The sequence below is a fragment of the Sus scrofa genome, chromosome 4, assembly GCF_054392235.1.
Source record: "Sus scrofa isolate SSC_HxYL_T2T_F1_AM1 chromosome 4, Sscrofa_HxYL_maternal_Yorkshire_Landrace_v2.0, whole genome shotgun sequence".
In the NCBI taxonomy this organism is placed as follows: Eukaryota; Metazoa; Chordata; class Mammalia; order Artiodactyla; family Suidae; genus Sus; species Sus scrofa.
Window position 1 is genome coordinate 1,255,852 of NC_139386.1, and position 19,201 is coordinate 1,275,052.

General features: G+C 56.6%; 2 protein-coding genes across 39 annotated transcripts in view; one reads left to right on the top strand and one right to left on the bottom strand.

Moving 5' to 3' along the window:
- Positions 1–2,870, top strand: part of TOP1MT (DNA topoisomerase I mitochondrial) — a 54,995-nt gene extending 52,125 nt beyond the window's left edge. For all 22 annotated transcript variants that reach the window (XR_014843205.1, XR_014843204.1, XM_085021415.1 and 19 more), the window contains 2 exons: positions 2,175–2,324; positions 2,662–2,870. Coding sequence is in view for 20 of the 22 variants with exons in the window: in XM_085021410.1 (XP_084877536.1) it covers positions 2,175–2,324; positions 2,662–2,816 (305 nt within the window). In the remaining 2 variants the exon portion in view is untranslated. The remainder of the gene's footprint in view (positions 1–2,174; positions 2,325–2,661) is intronic.
- Positions 447–17,237, bottom strand: LOC110255235 (uncharacterized). 17 transcript variants are annotated; one of them, XR_014843284.1, is made up of 7 exons: positions 17,184–17,237; positions 15,188–15,281; positions 10,140–11,696; positions 9,676–9,827; positions 9,256–9,574; positions 4,572–4,823; positions 447–3,733 (listed from the first exon to the last, which is right to left on the bottom strand). XR_014843284.1 is itself a non-coding variant. In XM_085021588.1 (4 exons), exon 4 carries the CDS (start codon positions 11,608–11,610, stop codon positions 10,606–10,608), a length of 1,005 nt encoding a protein of 334 aa, XP_084877714.1. In that variant the 5' UTR covers positions 11,611–13,685; positions 14,802–14,934; positions 15,188–15,281; positions 17,184–17,237; the 3' UTR covers positions 7,894–10,605. The 17 variants fall into 17 exon arrangements, 4 of the variants coding, with proteins under 4 accessions (XP_084877714.1, XP_084877712.1, XP_084877713.1 ...); XR_014843282.1 differs by lacking the exon at positions 9,256–9,574; XR_014843280.1 differs by lacking the exon at positions 9,256–9,574 and having other exon boundaries at positions 9,916–11,696.
- Between the last annotated feature and the right edge of the window lie 1,964 nt (positions 17,238–19,201).

Sequence of the window (19,201 nt, forward strand, 5' to 3'; positions counted from 1 at the left end):
GAGGATCCCCGCTGGAATGGGGTGGCGGGGGGCGCAGCGCTCTTCTCTAAAGCTTTGTTCTGGGCTTGGGAACGGATCTAACAGTTTCCTCCCACTAGGCAGGGAGAGCAGTGTGAGCGGGTAGCATTTGGACGCATCTAAAGCCCAATTTTGAGTCCGTTCTCCCCCTTAGAGAGCAGAAGCCGGGCATCGTCTGGCTGTAGTTTAGCCCTGTGGGCAGGGCAGCCTGAGCACCCGGCCCAGTCTCGTCACCAGGCACAGCCCCACGAGCGCCACCCCAGCCCACCCAGTGACCAAGGGCGCGTCCTGCCCTCGCCTTTCATCCCTCCTTCTCCCAAGAGCGCCCTCCCCACGCTTCACGTCGCCGAATGCTCGTGAACCCCACTTCCCCACGATCCCCCAGACCATCTGTAGGGTCAGCGATTCCCAAACACTCACATGAGGCCTTGGCAGTCATGGCTTCGACTTTATACGTGAGAGGCCGCGTGGCCGCCCTCTGCCCGCACGTGCCCCCTCCAGGCTCCCGGAGGAAGGCGGGAGTTGAGCAGGAGCAGCACTGTTCGTGCACAGGAGCCCCCTCCGCCGCCGTCCAGCCTCATAAGCAGCCCTTCCTCCAGGTGGGCCTGGGTTGGCTCTTCTCTGCACACGGTAGAGAAACAGAGCTGATGCATGCTGGTCTCACACCCGCACCCTGTTGGCCTTACTCGTTAGTTTTGGAAGTTCCTTCGCAGGTCGTCATGGTCAAGTAGAGAGAGTTTGCTGCTTCCTTTCCAGTCGGTGCTTAATGTCTTTTTCTTGCCTGATGCTGTGGCCGGAGCCACTGGTGGTGTTGGGTCCAGGTGCCCTCCGTGGACCGGTCTTGTTCTGGAGGTCACCTGCGGGATTGCCGAGGTGCCCTTGTCGAGACAAGGACATGCCTTTCTGTTCTTATTGTCGAGGTTTGTTTTTTCGTGGAAGGTGTGGATTTTGTCAGGTGCTTTTTCTGCGTCTGTTGTGATGATGGCGTGCCATGGTTTTCCTGCCGCTCCGACGGTGGCGCCAGCTGGCACTCGGGCGTGACATTCTTTCGGCTCAGGGATGAGCCTGGTTTGGAGGGGGTGCAGGATCTGTAGCCAGGGTCAGGCTTGCTGGCGTGATGGGGGCTTTCCTTCTGTATTCACAACGGCTGAGGCTCTCTGGTTTTCTCGCTGCGTCTCCGGGTGATGCTGGTCCCAGAGTTGGGAGGTCTTCCCCTTCCTGCGCAAGTGGGTGAAGAGCTGCAGCGCTTCTCCTCATCCCAGTCGGTAGAAGCGACAGTGGCGGCGCCTGGACCTGGACTCCTCTTCGTGGGGAGTCCTGAATCGCCACGCAGGGGCTCTGCCTGATCCCTCGCGAAGTCTCCCCGGAGCTCCGCTGCCAGGGGCGTCTGCAGCCCTCACTGTCCTTGTGTCTAGGGGCGTCTCCTTTCACCTGCGGTTGCTGTGGCTGTGGCTCTTAAAGCGTGAGTTTCCTCGTGGTGACAAGTGTCCTCGGGGCGGAGGTGCCGTCTCCAGCCCTGGGGTGTGTGTAAGGAAGTCCGGCTGCCAGGCCCAGGCGGGTTCATGTTCAGTGAAAAACGAGGCTCCCGGGGGGCTGCTGGGAAACTCCCGGTGCCTTCCAGGGAGCTTCTGGCCACTTGCCCTCCCTCCGCCCCCTGCCACGTGGGCGCCCCCCACCAGTGCACAGCCTGGGGACAGAGGCCGCCTCACACAGAGTCTGTCGGGGCCACTCCGGCCTTTGCGGTGGCATCTCCCCTGCACGTGGGCCTCCCACACGTGTCAGTGGGTTTGGAGCCCGAGCGCCTGGGAGAAGGACTGGGGTTGAAGTTCAGGTACACGTGGGCATCATGGCCGTGGGCAGGGGCCTGCCCCACGGCATCACATCTGAAGGGCGCTGTGGGGCATGAGAAGGAGGGTCCTACCTTGATAAATCGGCGTTTCTCAAGAACAGCAGGAGTGAGGGCTTTCGTATTTGATTCTGTCTCTTCCCCTCTGGTTGGGGCCTTTGTGTGTTTCGTACCTTTCCCTCCTGCGAGGCCGTTCTGGGGGATGGGTCCCCCTCGTGCTGAGGGTGGGTGGGCAGCGAGGGCCAAGCACAGGGGGCCTGGTGGGGAGCGGAGCCATGTGGCACAGGGGCCCGTTTCCTTCTTCCACTAGCTTCCTGGAGAAGAGGCGGCGGCGGCTGGAGAAGCTGGAGGAGCAGCTGGTGCGGCTGGGCACACAGGCCACAGACAAGGAGGAGGGCAAGCAGGTGGCCCTGGGCACGTCCAAGCTCAACTACCTGGACCCCCGGATCAGCATCGCCTGGTATGTGGGCCCAGACTCCCTGGGGGCCCCACTCCAGCCCCCAGACCCGTGGTCAGCACAGGCCCTTCCTCTGATGGGACCCAACTGGCTGGTGTCCCCATGCTGAGACCTGTGCCACTGGTCCCTGGACTGCGAGCGCTGGGGCCCCGCAGCCTGTCCGCTGGGGGCGGGGTGGCTGGGGCGCCTGCGTGCCCCACAAGCGTTCCCTGAGCGCCCTGCTCAGAGAACACTGCCCTCCCTTCACCCCTGGGCTGGTGGCCGTGCGTGGGTGGCACCCCAGAGGGGCCGGCCGGTAGCCGGGGTGCCCTGTTGCTCCTGAGCCCTGGTCTCCTGGCAGGTGCAGGAGGTTTGGGGTGCCCGTCGAGAAGATCTACAACAAGACGCAGAGGGAGAAGTTTGCCTGGGCGCTGGACATGGCGGGCGAGGACTTCGAGTTCTGATCGGGCCTCCCTGGGCCTCATCGGATGCGTTTGGCAGCTTCTGCACTACTAAGGCACATCGGGTTTTGCACTACTAAAGCACATCGGGGGGTTTTGCACAATGAAATGTAAGGCTGCAGGTGTCTTCTGTGTCGTCGTCGTATAGGAAGGTGGCCGACACCCGGCCTGTCCCTTGACGTGTCCCCTCCTGCGTGAGGGGCCCCTTCAGGGTTTCTGCAGAGGGATGGTCAGGGGCTGTGCCATGGGGCTTGGCTGCGTGCCCACCTGTGCTCCTCTGGAGAGCCTGGCCAGCCGTGTGCAGGGCTGCGGGGCCAGTGGGCGGGACCCCTGACGGAGCAGATGCCACGCCCTGACGGTCCTTTGCCACCCCTGCTCCCGCACTGGTGCCAGCACCGGACAGGGAGCCCTCAGACGTGCTGCACCTCTTTCTTCAACAGGTGGGACAGTGGAGCCCGGAGTGTGTCTGGGCCAGTCTCCCCCGGGGGGATGTTCTGTCCAGGTGCCCTGGGCTGTCCCTCCAGACACTGACCTGGCAGTTGGGGACGTGGTGGCCTCGGGGGTGGGTGAAGCCCACATGTCCCTGAGGCAGCATGTGGGGCCAGGCTGAGTTCTTGGCCTGAGAGTTGTGGCAGCGTCCTCAGGCCACTGAGGAGCGTGTACAGGCCCAGAGGCTGGTCTCAGCGGAGTCCGGGGAGGTGTCAGGTGGCTGTGTGGCCTGGGACGCCCAGGGCCGGCTGAGGGGGGGCTAGGACCATCACCGACGCCCGGGGCGGAGGGGTCCTGACAGTCTAGGTTGGGGCACGTGACCGTCCTGTATTTAGTTCATTGCTCTGTGGCTCAGGAGGCCTCTTGTCTGCACCCAGGCTGGGGGAATCTCGGGTGAGAGCAGCCTTGGCCGACACGGCCCTTGGTCGGGACTCGGTGTGCTGTGCGCGTGAGGACAGTAAGTGGTCACGGCCGCAGGGTGGCCTGGGGAAGACAAAATGGTCACAGCGCTGTTCCCTCAGCATCCCTGGCCTTGCCCTCCCCTCGCGTGCAGCCCTCGCCGTCTGTCTGCGGTGGACCCCGCTTCCTGGACCCCGCCCCCCTGTCCCGGCCCCATTTAAATACTGTCCTGTTCTCTTTCAATGGACGGAGAGAACTCTTGATCCCTGGAGGTCACTGACCACACTGCTTTGTTCCCCGCGCTCTGTATCCTTTGAGTTTGTAAAAACTGCCTCTTCTCTGGTTCGACCTTGCACCCCATCGAGAGCCTCCCGTGGCTCCATCCACAGAGGAAGGGCAGGCTCTGGGCACGGGGAGGCTTGTTGCCTCGGGAGCAGCTGAGGGCGGGCGGCTCTTGAGGAGGCTGGTCCTTGGGCCAGGACTCCGCCTCTTCTCTGGGTGGTTCCTGTTCTCGGGTGGAGGCCCCAAACCCATCCCCTCCGGTCACGGAGCCTTTCCAGCGTTTGCACAGCAGACCCAGGCATCTTATCTTGGGGGGGGGGGCACCTAAGCCCCTTGCTGGACTTAATAAGCCTCTGCCTGCTTTTCGTCTGCAGGGGTTACTGTGGTTTGGGTACAGGCTCCCCCTTCCAGCCTTATGTTCTAACTGGCTGTTCTGTCTGGCCGGCTTTACTGAGATGCTGGACCTCTTTGGGGGGTTCCTGCCATCTTACTCTGATTAGGTGCCCAGTCCCCCCCATTTCTCTTTTCCTTCTACTTGTTAACTGACATCGTAAGGTTTTGTTCTTGTGAAGTTCTTACATTTGTTCTTTCTGTTGGATCGGACAGGTATTCGCTGTCTGTGGTTAGAGTGTGTGCGTACCTCATGTCCGCAGGCAGAGCGTGTCACAGCCCCTCCCGTGTTGGGCGTGGGCTGCCATCCTCACTGCGTGCGCGGTGGGTTTACTTTCGGGCCGGCCCCCCGCCTGCGCCACTGCAGTGGGCGTCGAAGACATCGGCCTGCGAGCATCTCCCCTCGTTTCCTAGTAAGACTGTGCAGGCAGTTCTCGAGTGAAGGCTGCCTGGTGAACTGTCTCGGGTTTTACGTCTCCGTCAGCATCTGTTCTCACTTTACCTGTAAAAAGGAAGCGAGCTGGGCATCCAGTTCTGGGTGGACAGGCAGTTCCTCAGCGCCGTGAAGACCTGACTCCACGGTCTCCTGTCTCTTGCTCAGGGCAGGTCACTGGCGGAGTGACTCTGCTGGTGGTGGAGCCCTTCTCGGGCCTCGGTGTGTCTGCTGCCTCCACTGTGCTGTGTCGAGGTACAGCCTCTGGTTTGTGCGGGAGGCTCACACATGTTATGCTTCCTGGGTCTGGGAGTCTTTCATTAAATAGAGGTCTTGGAGTTCCCGTCGTGGCTCAATTCTTAACGAATCCGACTAGGAACCATGAGGTTGCGGGTTCGATCCCTGGCCTCACTCAGTGGGTTAAGGATCCCGCACTGCTGTGGCTCTGGCATAGGCTGGTGACTACAGCTCGGATTTGACCCCTAGCCTGGGAACCTCCACATGCTGCAGGAGCAGCCCAAGAAATGGCAGAAAGACAAAAAAATAATAAAAATAAATAGCGGTCTTGCCAGAACAAGTGAGTGGGCTGTGCAGTGCAGTCCCACGACCGTGACAGTGGCTCAGGGCTGCCACAGGCTGGGGTCCATCCGAGCCTCCAGGCAGCCTCAGCTGTTGGCTTGCACTTGCTTACTCTGCTTACACACGCCCGGGGGGATCCTGGGTCCTGGGAATGGTTGGAACTTTGAGGATAGATTCCAGCACTCACCTCTTTAACTGATGGCCTTGTCGGCCGGACTCTGGGGAGGCGGGCTCGGCTGTTCCCTGCCTGGCCTTCGCCCCCACTGCGGCCTATGGGGAAGCAGAAGCGTCTGCGCAACCCGGGGCCCCTGCAGGCCCGGCTCCCTCTCCTGTCTGTCGGGGACGCCCGTGACATCTCTGCCAGACCTTCTCTCCTACAGATGTCTGAACACTTCCACCACCGCTCTGGGCTCCAGAGGTTTCTTCCGCTACTAATGTGTCTTCAGCTCTGTCTGCTACTCAGCCTACTCACTGAGGTCCAGTTGCACTGTTTCCATTTCTAAAAGGTGAACTTTTTTTTTTGTCTTTCTGCCTTTTCTAGGGCCACTCCCGTGGCATGTGGAGGTTCCCAGACTAGGGGTCCAGTCAGAGCTGCAGCTGCCGGCCTGCACCACAGCCACAGCCACGCAGGATCCGAGCCGTGTCTGTGACCTACACCACGGCTCACAGCAACCCTGGATCCTTAACCCACTGAGTGAGGCCAGGGAGTGAACCCACATCCTCATGGATGTGAGTTGGGTTTGTTCACCGCTGAGCCACAACGGGAACTCCTCGTGTGAGTTCCTGATGTACAGCAGTGACTGTCTTTATACATGTACTTCCTCACTTTCTCTTCCATTAGTTTATTCCACGATACGGAGTGTCCGTCCCCGTGCTGCATGGGAGCTCCTTGCTGGTCATCTGCCTGCCGCGTCGTGGTGTGGGTGTCACCCCCACCTCCTAACACCGCCCTTCTGCTCTCCCTTCCCGATTTGATGAGCATACGTGTGTTTTCTGTTTGTTTTGTGAATAAGCTTATTTGTACCACATCTTAGATTCCACATACAAGCACGATCACGTATTTCTCTTCACTCAGTGTGATAATCTAAGTCATAGATTGTTTCTATGTCTTGGCTACTGTGAGCAGCGCTGCTGTGAGCACAGGGGTGCATGTGTCTTTCTGAATGAGTCTGGTTTGGATATATTCTTAGAAGTGGGATTGCAGCATAACATGGTAATTCTATTTTTAGTTCTTTTTTTTTTTTTGGTCTTTTTAGGGCTGCACCCAGGGCATATGGAAGTTCCCAGGCTAGGAGTCTAATCTGCAGCTGCCAGCCTACACCACAGCCACAGCAACACCAGATCTGAGTGATGTCTGCAACTTACACAGGATCCTTAATCCACTGAGCAGGGACGGGGATCGAACCTGCGTCTTCATGGATACTAGTCAGGTTCCCTAGTGCTGAGCTACAGCGGGAACTCCTGTTTTTGGTTTCTTGAGGAACCTCCACACTGTTCACCACAGTGGCTGCACCCGTTTGCATTCCCCAGCAGTGCGGGAGGCTCCTTTTCTCCACACCCTCCAGCACTTGCTGTCTGTGGACTTCCCCTCTGGCCAGTGCGAGGTGATACCTCTCTGTAGTTCCAGTTTGCATTTCTCTAATGATTAGCAGTGTTGAGCATTTTTTCACGTGCCTGTTGGCCATCTGTACGTATGTATTCTTTGGAGAAATGTCTGTTTTGGTCTTCTGCCCATTTTCTGATTGGGTTGTTTGGTTTCTGGATATTGAGTTATAGGAGCTGTCTGTATATTTTAGAAACTAAGCCTTTGTCGGTTGCATCACTTGCAAATATTTCCTCCCATTCTTTAGGCTGTCTTTTTTTTTTTTTTTTTAATGGTTTCCTTTGCTGTGCAAAAGTCTGTACGTTTGACTATGTCCCATTTGTTTATTTTTGTTATTTCTTTAGCCTTGGGCGACTGACCTCAGAGGACACTGCTGTGACCGAAGCCAGAGAATGTCTTGCCTGTGTTCTCTCGTTTTCTGGTGTCATATGCCTTAGGGTTAAGCTTTTCAGCCACTTGGGTTCCCACGGCGTGAGGGGGTGTTTGACGTTGACTGATTTACATGCAGCCGTCCAGCTTTCCCAGCACCACTTGCTGAGAGACTGTCTTTTTTCCATTTCACATTCTTGCCTCCTTTGTTGAAGAGCGACCGTAGGCCTTGCAAGTTTATTTCTAGGCTGTTTTGTTCCATCAGTCCATGTCAGTTTTTGGGTCAACACCACGCTATTTTGATGACTGTGGCTTTGTGGTGTTGCCTGAAGTCTGGGAGGGTTATGCTTCCTGCTTGGTTCTTTTTCCTCAGGATGCTCTGGCAATTCTGGGTCTTTTATGGCTCCTAATACATTTTCATTTTTTAAAATTACATTTCTGTATGACTTATTGTGGTTTGCGAAGAGTCATGGGTACTTTGATGGGGATTTCATTCCGTCTGTAGCTCGTTTGGGTAGTAGGACCACTGTAACAGTGTTCCTCCAATCCCAGAATTGAGGTCTCTTTCCATTTCTTTAAATAATCTTGTTTCCTTTACCAACTTTTATTGTTTTTAGTGTGTAAGTGTTTCACCTCCTGGGTCAGGTTTATTCCTAAGTATGTAGATGTGTGTGGATACATACTGTATACATATATGTATATGATACATACAGATATGTATCATATACACATGTATACACATATATACACATATATAATATGTAGTAATATATAATACACATATATTAAATATGTACATATATACACAAAATATTTCTATATATATTTGATGCTATTTTAAAAGATTTTTTTTAACTTGCTATTTCATCATGACTGTAAAGAAATGCAACTGATTTTTGTAGTTAATCTTGTATCCTGCTATCTTGCTAAATCCATGGATCAGTTCTAGAAGTTTCTGTGTGGAGCTTTAGGGTTTTCTGTACAGTGTCATGTCACCTGCATGTAGTGACGTTACCTCTTTCCTTCCAGCCTGGATACCTTTTCGTTTCTTGTCTGACTGCTGTGGCTAGAACTAGTACTATGTTGAATGGAAGGGGTGAGAGCAGGCATCCTTCTTGTTCCAGGTTTTAGCGGGAACACGTCTTTCTTCTTTGTAACTACGCTCTTGCCTGCATCACCCTGTGGTCTCACCAGCTGCAGTTCTCTGTGCTTGTCTGTTCTTGGCTTTTTGTTGAGCCTCAGCCAGTGAGACACCCTCCTGTTTACCTGGTGGTTTCTGTAAGCCCCCAGCTCGATCTCATGAGCGGGCCCTACAGGGTCTAAGCAGGGGAAGCATTCCTCCAGACAGTGGGTGCTTTGGCATTTGGTGGCAGCTGGGGGGCACCATGGACCTGGGAAGACAGTTCAGCCCGTCTGAGGGTCTTGGCTCAGTGCAGGACTCACAGGTTCCTCTTCCCACCTCGCCTCGGCCCACAAGGCAGTAGCACAGTGGCTGTGGTGCCACTGAATCTGCTCTGAGGCAGCTCTGCCCCCACAGGCTGCACAACCTTGTAGCCTAAAGCTCACCCCTTAAAAAGAAATCGGGGCCAACAAGAGCCCCAGAACTGAGCTACTATTTTGGACATCCCAGCCGGCCACCAGACCCAGTGATTCAGTCAGTAGCTGAGCTAGAACAGAGACGGCTGGTGTCAGGGACACCAAACCAACCTGACCAGGAGGATCTGGGTCCTGTTCTGGACCCCGGACCAGGTGACCGCTCAGGTCTGTCTTAGTCATTCCAGTAAACTGTCAGCAACAGGACCTCACTCCTGTCTTTAGGGCGGAGTCTTATGATACGCACAGGGCTTGTCTCCAACAGAAACTCCCTTCCGACGGCAGGTGACGTCCACACGTAGCCGCTGTGCTGTCAGCGATGGGGTCACACACAGAGCTCACCCGGAGCAGTCTTACCTTTCATCTCGTCTCCCAGCTGCAAACCGCGAGGTCCTGTGAGCACGTGTCTTACGCGCCTCACAGTCCCGTGGGCCCTGACCTGGGCTTTGTACACAGCATCCAGTCCTTCTGCTGAGTAAGCCCTTCAAGCAGCCAGCTCAGGAATCCCCTCCCTTGGGCACTCCTGCCCCAGTCTTGTTTCCTCATCTCTCTGCCACTGGTTCTCTGCATGCGCTTCTGTTCCTGGGCTGTTAGCTGGCAGCCCTTGAGAGCAGACATCATGCCGGCCTCCCCCCACGGCAGTGGTGTAGAGCCTGGACAGGCAATGCTGAGGAAGCTGAAAGTATAAAGACCTTAAGCCTGCTCTGTCTCGGACCCTCCGGAAGCTGAGCAGCGCTCTGTGTGCTGAAAGGGTGCGAAAATGAGAGAGTCCGTTACCTCTGGTTCTGGCCAAAGCCCTGTGCGCCGCCCTCCGTCACGCTCCCCGCAGAGTTCGTGCACTTGACCCTGTGCTTCTGTGGAGGGCACGCCCTGTACCTGGGGCTGCGCTAAAATCATTCTGGCTGCAGGGTTCACACTTCCATAGAGACCTAGACGTAAGCACAGAGCGTTGAGGAGAGGTAGCAGGCGACTCTTGCCTTTTCAAAAGTGCTGTGAAACTAAAAACACCAAACCCACCAGAGTTCCCACTATGGCACAACAGGCTTAGCAGCATCTCTGCAGTGCCAGGACACAGGTTTGGTTCCTGGCCTTGCACAGCAGGTTAAAGGATCCAGTGTTACCACAGCCGTGGTGTGAGCTGCAACTGTGGCTCAGATCTGATCCCTGGCCCAGGAACTCCCTGTGTCACACGGCAACCAAAAAAGACAAAACAAAGCACACCTACTGATCCATGGACGAACCTGAAAACATTAAGCAAAGGGGAAGAAACCTAAAAGTGTGTCATCCTATTTATGTAAAGTTCTGGAACACACGAGACGAGTGACAGATCCCAGGGCACAGGCTGCCTCTGAGGATGTGGGGCCGATGCGAGGGCGCGAGGAGGTCATCGGGGGGGGGAAGTGCTGCAGTGGACGCTGTGGTCGTCCCACAGGCACAACTCACGAACCAAGCACTTAGGATCTCTGCGTTTCACCACATGTAAATGAGACCTCAGGAAAACACCAATGCTAAGAAAATGAAAAATTGATTTCAGAGGTGCCAGCACGCTCCTTTCCTTTGGGAAAACCTCTGCTTCCCTGGTGGAGCCTGCTTTCCCCAGGCTTCTCTCCCTCCCCCACCGCCCACAGAACAAAGCCCGCGGACCCGACGCGGGGCAAAGCCAGGCGGCTGCTCAGTTTTCTGCTGCGCATTCACCCCACCACAGGGTCACTCCGTGCCATGAACCCGCCGGTGCTGGATGAGATGAAAGCTCAAGCGGAAGGCCCTGCCGCACTCGGCACAGCGGAAGGGCTTCTCCCCGGTGTGGATCCTCTGGTGCCGGAAGAAGCCTGACAAGGCCCTGAAGGCGCGGCCACACTCGCTGCACTCGTAGGGCTTCTCCCCGGTGTGGATGCGCCGGTGCTCGCTGAGGAAGGAGCTGCGGCTGAAGGCACGCCCACACTCCTGGCAGGCGTAGGGCTTCTCCCCGGTGTGGACCCGCTGGTGCTGGATCAGGTTGGAGCTCTGGCTGAAGGCTTTCCCGCACTCCTTGCACTCGTAGGGATTCTCTCCGTGGTGGATGCGCTGATGCCGGACAACGTTTGAGCTGTGGATGAAGGTCTTCCCGCAGTCACTGCACTCGTACAGCCGCTCCCCAGTGTGGATGCGCCGGTGCTTCACTGCGTCCGACCTCTGCCCGAAGGACTTGCCACACTCGGCACATCCATACGGCTTTTCTCCCGTGTGGCTCCTCTGGTGTCTGACGAGGTTAAAGCTCTGGCTGAAGGCTTTCCCACACTCCTTGCAAATGTACGGCCTCTCCCCATTGTGGGTGCGCTGGTGCCTGACGACGTGGGAGCTGTGGATGAAGGCCTTCCCGCAGTCGCTGCACTCGTAGGGCTTCTCCCCAGAGTGGATGCTCTGATGCTTCACCGCATCCGAGTAGCATTTGAAGCTCCTGTCACAGGTGCTGCACTGATACGGCCGCCCTTTCCAGGGGCCTCGCCCATCAGTCACATGGCCTGTGTGCAGGGTGACCTCTGACCCGGACATGCTGTCCTCACGGCCACTCGGCCCTCCAGTTTCCTCATCAACAGCCAGGCCGGGCCTCTCTTCAGCTTCCTCCTTTGCACAGGGATCCAGAAACCCTGGGGCCTGGGGAGGCCCCTGGAACAGTCCTGGCACGGCCTCTCCATGGAACCCCCCTTCTCCCAGGGCTGCCTGCTGTGGCATCAGCCTTGTGCTCGGAGCCCCTTGCTCAGCCACTGAAGCAGCACAGCTGGAAGCTCAGCCGCCACTTGATGCTTGTGCTCAGAAAGCTGGAAAAGGGCAGAGACACAGGATGTAAAAAGAGAATGGCGGCAGCGCCACAGCTACCCCAGAGAGCCGTGTGACGACAGAGCTACCGGAGGGACACCAGAGGGGAGGAGATGTCCCCAGGGGCACAGGCATGGACAAGGGGCTGGGGGAGGGCCAATGCAGAGCCTTCCCTGTGACTGTGGACGGTGCCCACCCCTCTCACCTGAGACAGAGCCCTGGCCCTGGGAACGGCCTGGTTTGGTCTCATGGCCCGGAACACCAAGGACCGTGGCTGCCGCAAAGCCGAGGGGCCACGGTGGGCCCCGTAGGCACAGGGCGGCCGGGCGGATGGCACACATCCAGGCCCTTTCCCTCCCTGACCCCGGGCGTCCACAGCCACACGGCTCCCCAACCTGCCAAGATCCACAGGCAGCCTCCTTCCCCAGTCAGGTCGGCACGAGAGGCACAGCCCCTGCTGAGGGAGGCGGAGCTGACTGTGCTGAGGTGGCCTCCTGGTCCTGGCTCGGGGGTGGTGAACAGCCGGTTACACAAGGCCCTCGGCTCGTGGGCACCGAACACCCACCTGTTTAGACCAAAGCTTTAGCGGTGTGGCTCTCAGAATGCTGTGTCGTTACTGGAGCCACCACAGGGAGCGCGTGGGGGGTGAGACAGGGCCAGGGCCACTTGGGTGAGCACATCCCTGGGTTAAGAGGAAGCCCTTCTGCCTGCAAGCAGTTAAAAGCCCGGCCACACCTCTCGGCACTCGAGACGGCAGATGGGCTGGGGTCAGGAGGCTGTCCTGGGCAGGTTAGAGCAGACAAGTGCCCGCAGACTGTCGCCATCCAGGGGGCTGCAGACCTTGCAGCGGGGCGCTGGGGAGGCCTGGCCCTGGCAGGGAGCAGGGGAGGCCTGGGGAGGGCCGGCCCTGGTTTCGGAGTTTGAGAGACGTGGAAGTTCAAGAAACTGACTCAGGGGCACTGATTATGACGAATGGAGTTACTCAAGGTTAAAACGAGGCCACACGCTCTCTCTTCAGTCCTACCCGGCCAGGCTCCAGGTCCTGCCAGTGACAGCCCTCAGGGACCCTGAATGGCACCTGTTCTCAGTGGGGGCAATTCAGCCCCAGGCACGTGGGGCCACATTTGAAAACACTTTTGGTGTCACAACCAGGACGGGGTGCTCCTGGCACCTAGAGGGGAGAAGCCAGGGAGGCTGCTCAACACCCTACAAGGCACAGCCGCCCCCCAACAGAGACGCCCCGTCCCAGGGTGCCCACACGGGAAACCCTGACAGGCAGAGGCACAGGCCCGGGAGGCAGAACCTGGGCCGCCAGGTGTCCTGAGCAAGAAGCCCCGGCCGGCACAGATGCAGGTCACCGCGCTGAGGCCGAGACCAGCCCCCAGCCTGGGGCCCCGCAGGCCCTGTGTCTCGGGCACAGCCCAGACAGGGTGCTTCTCTTTGCTCCTTTTCCAAGTGAATGGCTTCGCTGTGACTAACCTGTTTTCCTCCACACTATGGATGGCAGCATCTGCTAAAATTTAGCCCCAAATCACGCGACTGAAGAACCCCGTCTGAGCCGAATCTGGTGAGGATTAAGGTCAGACAAGGGGAGAAGCACAGAGTCCTGGGCCAGTGGGGCGGCTCCACGGCTGGGCCCCTGGGTCACCCCCAAAGGGAGAACACGCCTGACTTGGGGGTTCTGTGATTTCTGGAAGGACGGGACCATGAGTGTCCTGCAAGCCACAGCGGCGCCTCCCCTGGCTCCCACCACTGAGCCAGAACCTTCGGAGAGCATGACATACAACAGGCAGAACGGGGAGTTCCCATCGTGGTTCAGCAGCTAACAAACCCGACTAGCTTCCACGAGGACCGGGGCCCATCCCTGGCCTTGCTCGGTGGCTGGAGGATCCGGCGTTGCCTTGAGCTGTGCTGTAGGTCGCAGATGTGGCTTGGATCCTACGTGGCCGTGGCTGTGGCGTAGGCCAGCGGCTGTAGCTCCGATTGGACCCCTAGCCTGGGAACCTCCATATGCTGCAGGTGCGGCCCTTAAAAGACAAGGAAAAAAAAGAGAAAAGCCAGAACAGGGCATGTTTGCTAAGGGAAGGTGGTGTGGTTAACACTGGTCACATGACAATTTAGCAACAGGAAATTGCATATGAGCCCTCAGCTTCTGCCAGCCCCCAAATGTGGCTTGAAATTCAGAACACAGAGGCCTGGAGCTGAGGGGGGAGGTGGCCAGCAGGTAGGAGGCCAGCTAGATTTCCATTCACCACACGCGTCCTGTCCACTGGCCCTGAGCCCAAGCCTGCTGACACTGCTGGGCCTTGGTGAGACACAACCGAGAATGAATATGCTCATTCTCCAGAGTTGGTGGCATAACCCTCCAAGACTTCACAGATCACATTACAAAGCTGCAGTGATTAAAACAGTGTGGCACTGGCGTGAAAACTGACACACAGACCAGAGTAGAGAGCCCAGAAATAAACCCACACACCCGTGGTCACTTATCTTTGACAAAAGAGGCCAAGGACACACAGTGCCTTTTTCCCGGTCTCTTCAGCAAGTGGTGTTGGGAAAGCGGCACGGCTGCATGCAAGTCAGTCAATTTGGAGCACACCCTCCCAGCACACACGCAACAATAAACTCCAAGTAGCTGCAAGACTTCAGTCGAAGACATGACACTGTAATGCCAGGAGAGGACACAGGCAAGACCTCCTCGGACATAAACCACAGCACTGCTTAGGCCAGTCACCCACAGCAACAGCAACAAAAGCAAAAATACGCACATGGCACCTGGTCAACCTTACAAACGTCTGTGCAGCAAAAGAAACTATAAACAAAACAAACACTACAGACTGGAAGAAAATATTTGCAAATGATGCAACCAACAAGGGCTTAATTTCCAAGATGTACAAACAGCTCATACGACTTGATATTCAAAAACCAAACAACCCACTTAAAAAATGGGCAGAAGACCTAAACAGACATTTTTCCAAAGAATATACACAGATGGCCCAGAGGCACATGAAAAGATGCTCAGCATTGCTAATTATTAGAGAAATGCAAACCAAAACTACAATGAGGTATCACCTCACACGAGTCGGAATGGCCATTATTACGAAAACCTAGACAGAGAAAATTTGTTACCAGAGCGGGGGGAGGGTAAATTAAGCGTTTGGGATTCGCAGACACAAGTGTCTACACATACAACCAACCACAAAGTCCTACTGTATAGCCCGGGGAACTGCACTCAGTGTCCTGTAATAAACCAGAACGGAAAATAATGTGAAAGACAAACATATAAAACCGAATCTATACGTAACTGAATCGGTTTCCTGTACCCTGGAAACTAACGATGCTGTAAACCAACTATACTTCAATAAAATGAGGGCAGAAAATCTTGTTCTCGGAAGTGTCCAGGTGGGGGAACCAAGAGAAAGCTGGAGGGGAGCGCGCCCGGAGAGCCAGGCAGAGAGGGGGCCGGGGAGCAGGACAGGGGAGGAGCCCTCACCTGTGCATGCGCTCATCAGGGCAGTCCTCTCTGGGCCACTCTGGCCCCGGGCTCTGCTTGCTGCTTCCTGCAGAGAGGCCAGCAGTGGGACAACCTGTGCAAGAGCAGGACAGGGGACAAAATGACAGAGGGGGGTGAGGTCAGGGTGTCTTCAGAGAAGGGAGGGCCCTACCAGAGCCACCTCCCTAAAACCAAGGGCCTGAATAAACAGACACCCCAGAAGCTAGAGTTCCATGGGACACACTGGGAACTCCGTCCCGGCCATGCTGGCTCCCCTCACCCCTGCCCCTGGCAGATTTGGAGCAAAGACAGGTGTGGTAACACGTGTTAGTGGCCTGCTGTGGTCTCAGCTCCAGGAGGAACTAACCAGCATTTTTTTTTTTTTTTTTTTGGCTTTTTAGGGCCGAACCCTCAGTATATGGAGGTTCCCAGGCTAGAGGTCCAATTGGAGCTGTAGCCCCAGCCTAAGCCACAGCCACAGCAGTGCCAGATCCGAGCCACATCTACAACCTACACCACAGCTCATGGCATTGCCAGATCCTTAACCCACAGAGCGAGGCCAGGGATCGAACCTGCGTCCTCAAGGATGCCAGTCAGGTTCACTTCTGCTGAGTCACGACAGGAATTCCTAACCAGCACCTTTAATCAGCTCTTAAATGCTAAATACATAGAAATGTCATGTATTTAAAATTTTTCTTGATAAATACAAAGATTTGAACGTGAAAGTATGAAACAAAAACAGTGACCTGAATGGTGCAACTTTGAAGAAAGCTTTTGCACAGCTTGACACGAAAGGTTTAGTCTGAGAGATTTAACTACACAAGGATATTTAAAGTAAAAAACAAAGATGGACAAATAAACAACTGGGCAGAGTTTCTGCTGTGGCACAGTGGTGAAGAATTCAACTGCAGCAGCTCAGGCGCTGTGGAGGGGAGGGTTTGATCCCTGGCCCAGCGCAGTGGGTTAAAGGATCTGGCATCTCCACAGCTGCAGCAGTTAGCAGCTGCTGCTCAGATTCAACTCCGGGCCAGGGAAATTCCACATGCAGTGGGTGGGCCGTTAAGAACAAAAATAAAGGCGTTCCCACTGTGCCTCAGCGGGTTAAACACCCTCACGTTGTCTCCGTGAGGACGCCGGTTCCATCTTTGGCCTTGCTCAGCTGGTTAAGGAACTGATGTTGCCTCAAGCTTCTGCAGATGGGATCCAGCACGGCTGTGGCATAGCCTTCAGCTGCAGCTGAGATTCGACCCCTAGCCTGGTAACTTCCATACGCCACAGGTGCGGCCATAAAAAGACCCAAAAAACTGAGGGAGGGGGATATTTGCAACATAGATGTTCATATCCTTAACATATAAAAACCACTATATACTCATGAGAAAACAAAAAATTAATAAAAGTTATAAACAAGTAATCTGCAAAAGAAAACAAGTAGCCAACATACTTTTTAACCACTGTTCCACCTTGTTTGCAATTAACAATGTAATTTAAGGCGTTCCCGCTGTGGCTCAGCGGTAACGAAGCCGACTAGTGTCCATGAGTACGTGGGTTCCATCCCTGGCCTTGCTCAGTGGGTTAAGGAACCAGCTCAGCTGTGTGATATAGTTGCAGACGTGCCTTGGCCCCCGCATTGCTGTGTAGCTCCGATTCCACCCCTGGCCTGAGAACTTCCACCCGCCGCAGGTGCGGCGGCAACAAAAAAGCAAAAAAACCAAAAACACACTTAACAGTGGCACCTTACGAGCACGGAGATTAAGGGAACCAGGAGGTCGGCCCCCCGGGGCCTCACCCCCGTCGGGGAGGCCGGCCCTCGGGGTCTCATCCTGGGCGGGGAAGCGGTCGCCGCCCGCGCGGGGGGCGTGCCGCTCTCCTCCCGGACGCGCGCCCTTCCGCGGAGACAGCCCGGAACCGGCAGGCCCCGTGCCCCGGTCTCCGTTTCCCGCGTCGGCAGCCCCGCGCCCCCTTCTCCCACCTCCCCGGCGCCCCCCGAGGCACTCACCCCGCAGCCTCCGCCGCCCGCCGTCCGCGCCGCCCGCGCCGCCCGCCGCCGACCGGAAGCGCCGTCTCCGCCTGCGCCTCGGCGGCGCGGGCACTTCCGGGGACGCTCTAGGCCCGGAGGACCGCGCACTCGGCGGCTCTGGAGGCCGCGGGCCGGCGCCGCAGACGCGAGGGGGCGATTCCCCAGCTTCGCCCGCAGGTGCCGGCCGCCGTCACCTCCACCTGCCCGCGGTCCTCGCTCCCCAGGCCTCTGGGCGCCTCCTGAGCATCCCCCCCACCCCGCGGCCTCCAACCAGGTTCCGAGGATTGGGGACCGATGAGAGAATGAATGGACGGGTGAAGTCAGCGCTCGCGGAGAAGGGGGCAGCGCCGCAGGGGAGAGGCCGGCAGAACCGAAGGGGCCACCGGGAGACCCACCCCATGGAGGAAGCCCGCCGAGGGCATGGAGCCTCGAACCTGCCCTGGCCCGGGCGCCGAGCCTCACGGCGGCTGGTGGTGCAGGTGGACTTCCCCTCGTCCTGGTGCTTCTGCCAGCGGCGCCGTCCTCCCTCCCGCGGCCCATGTTCGCCCTCGCTGCGGGCACACACCACCTGTCCCGGTGCCCCCAGCACTGGTTTTCAGTGACCGCACGCCCATTCAGCATCCCAGTTTCTTTGGGTTACCCGACTGCTGTGCTGGGGTCTCGCCTAGGCTGCAGTCAAGGTGCTGGCCAGCCCTGGGGTCTCCGGGGAGGGCTAGATGGGGGAGCCTCTGCTCGCAGGCTCTGCGGGTGGAGGTAGGATCCAGTTCCTTGCAGCTGGGGGATCTGGGGGCTGCAGGCCTTTCCGCAGGCACTGAGTCCTTCGGTCTCCTGCAGAATGGATGTTTCTGCTCCAAAACCTTCCTGCATCTGCCCCAGACAGTAAAGGGGGCCTGGGCGTGGCTGTCTCTCTGCTCCGGGCCCTCTCCTGTGGTCTCTCCTCAGCCACCTCGTTCTAACATGCTTCTGGAAAGCCCAGCCCAGAGAGCCCCCAGACGACTCCCTGCTCCCTGACAGTGTCCCTTTACAGGCGGTCTGCTGCTCTGGCATCCAGCCCATCGGCCTCTGCCTGCTGGTGCCGAACCGAAACGCAGAGACAGAGATATGGGGAAAGGAGGAAAAAATAGCTTTATGGCTTTGCCAGGCAAAGGAGGTTCACAGCAGGCCAGTGCCCTTAAGACTGTCCCCCCCACGGCCCCAAGAATTGCGAGGAGTTTTATAGCAAAAAGGAGAAAAACAGGCTTTCCGATAGGAATCAGGACGGGGACAAACATGCATTCATCCCTCTTTGGGGGGCTCTTAGTCACCAGAGCTGGAGTCAGGGGATCTCGGCTTCCTGGCGTGGTCTTCTGGGTTATTGCCGAGAATAACAGCACTTGCCAAAAAGGCCTATTGATCAGAGAAGATCAGAACAGACTCGGAAAGTTCCTGAAAAACATCGTGTGCTAATCATCTTCAGTGCACAGGCAGTTATGCTCAGGGTGCCTCATCTTTAGTTTACGGGTGACTGTGTTTAGGATGCAATTAAGTCAGGGAGCAGGACAGGGAAGGCCTCTAAGCTGTTCAGTTTTAAGCATTCATTTCTAAAAGAAGCGTAAGAAATATAACTTTTCTCTCAGGGGTATGAGGCGCCTGCATCAAATCCCCCCCTTTTCTTTGATGTGCCGCTTTCTTGGGAACAGGCCTTGGGCAAGAAAGGGAATAATGGGTTTGGACGGAGATGTTCGTTAATCAGCAAGGAACTCCGTGCTGGGGGGGCTTTGGTGTTCAATCCCCACTTCCGGTTTACATTCCTGTCGCGAGACATGTTTCTTTGAAAGCTCCATCTTGTCCTTTGCTCTGTCCCATCTTCCTGCTTGAAAAACAGTCAGGTGCTGGTGAATGACTTAAGCTTAAGAACTGTTAGGCGCCTTGAGGTCAGAGTAAGAGCTTAACCTTTCACCAGCTAAGTGGCTTTTAAAATAGTAAAAGAACTTCTATAACAGTAAACAAGCCCTGTG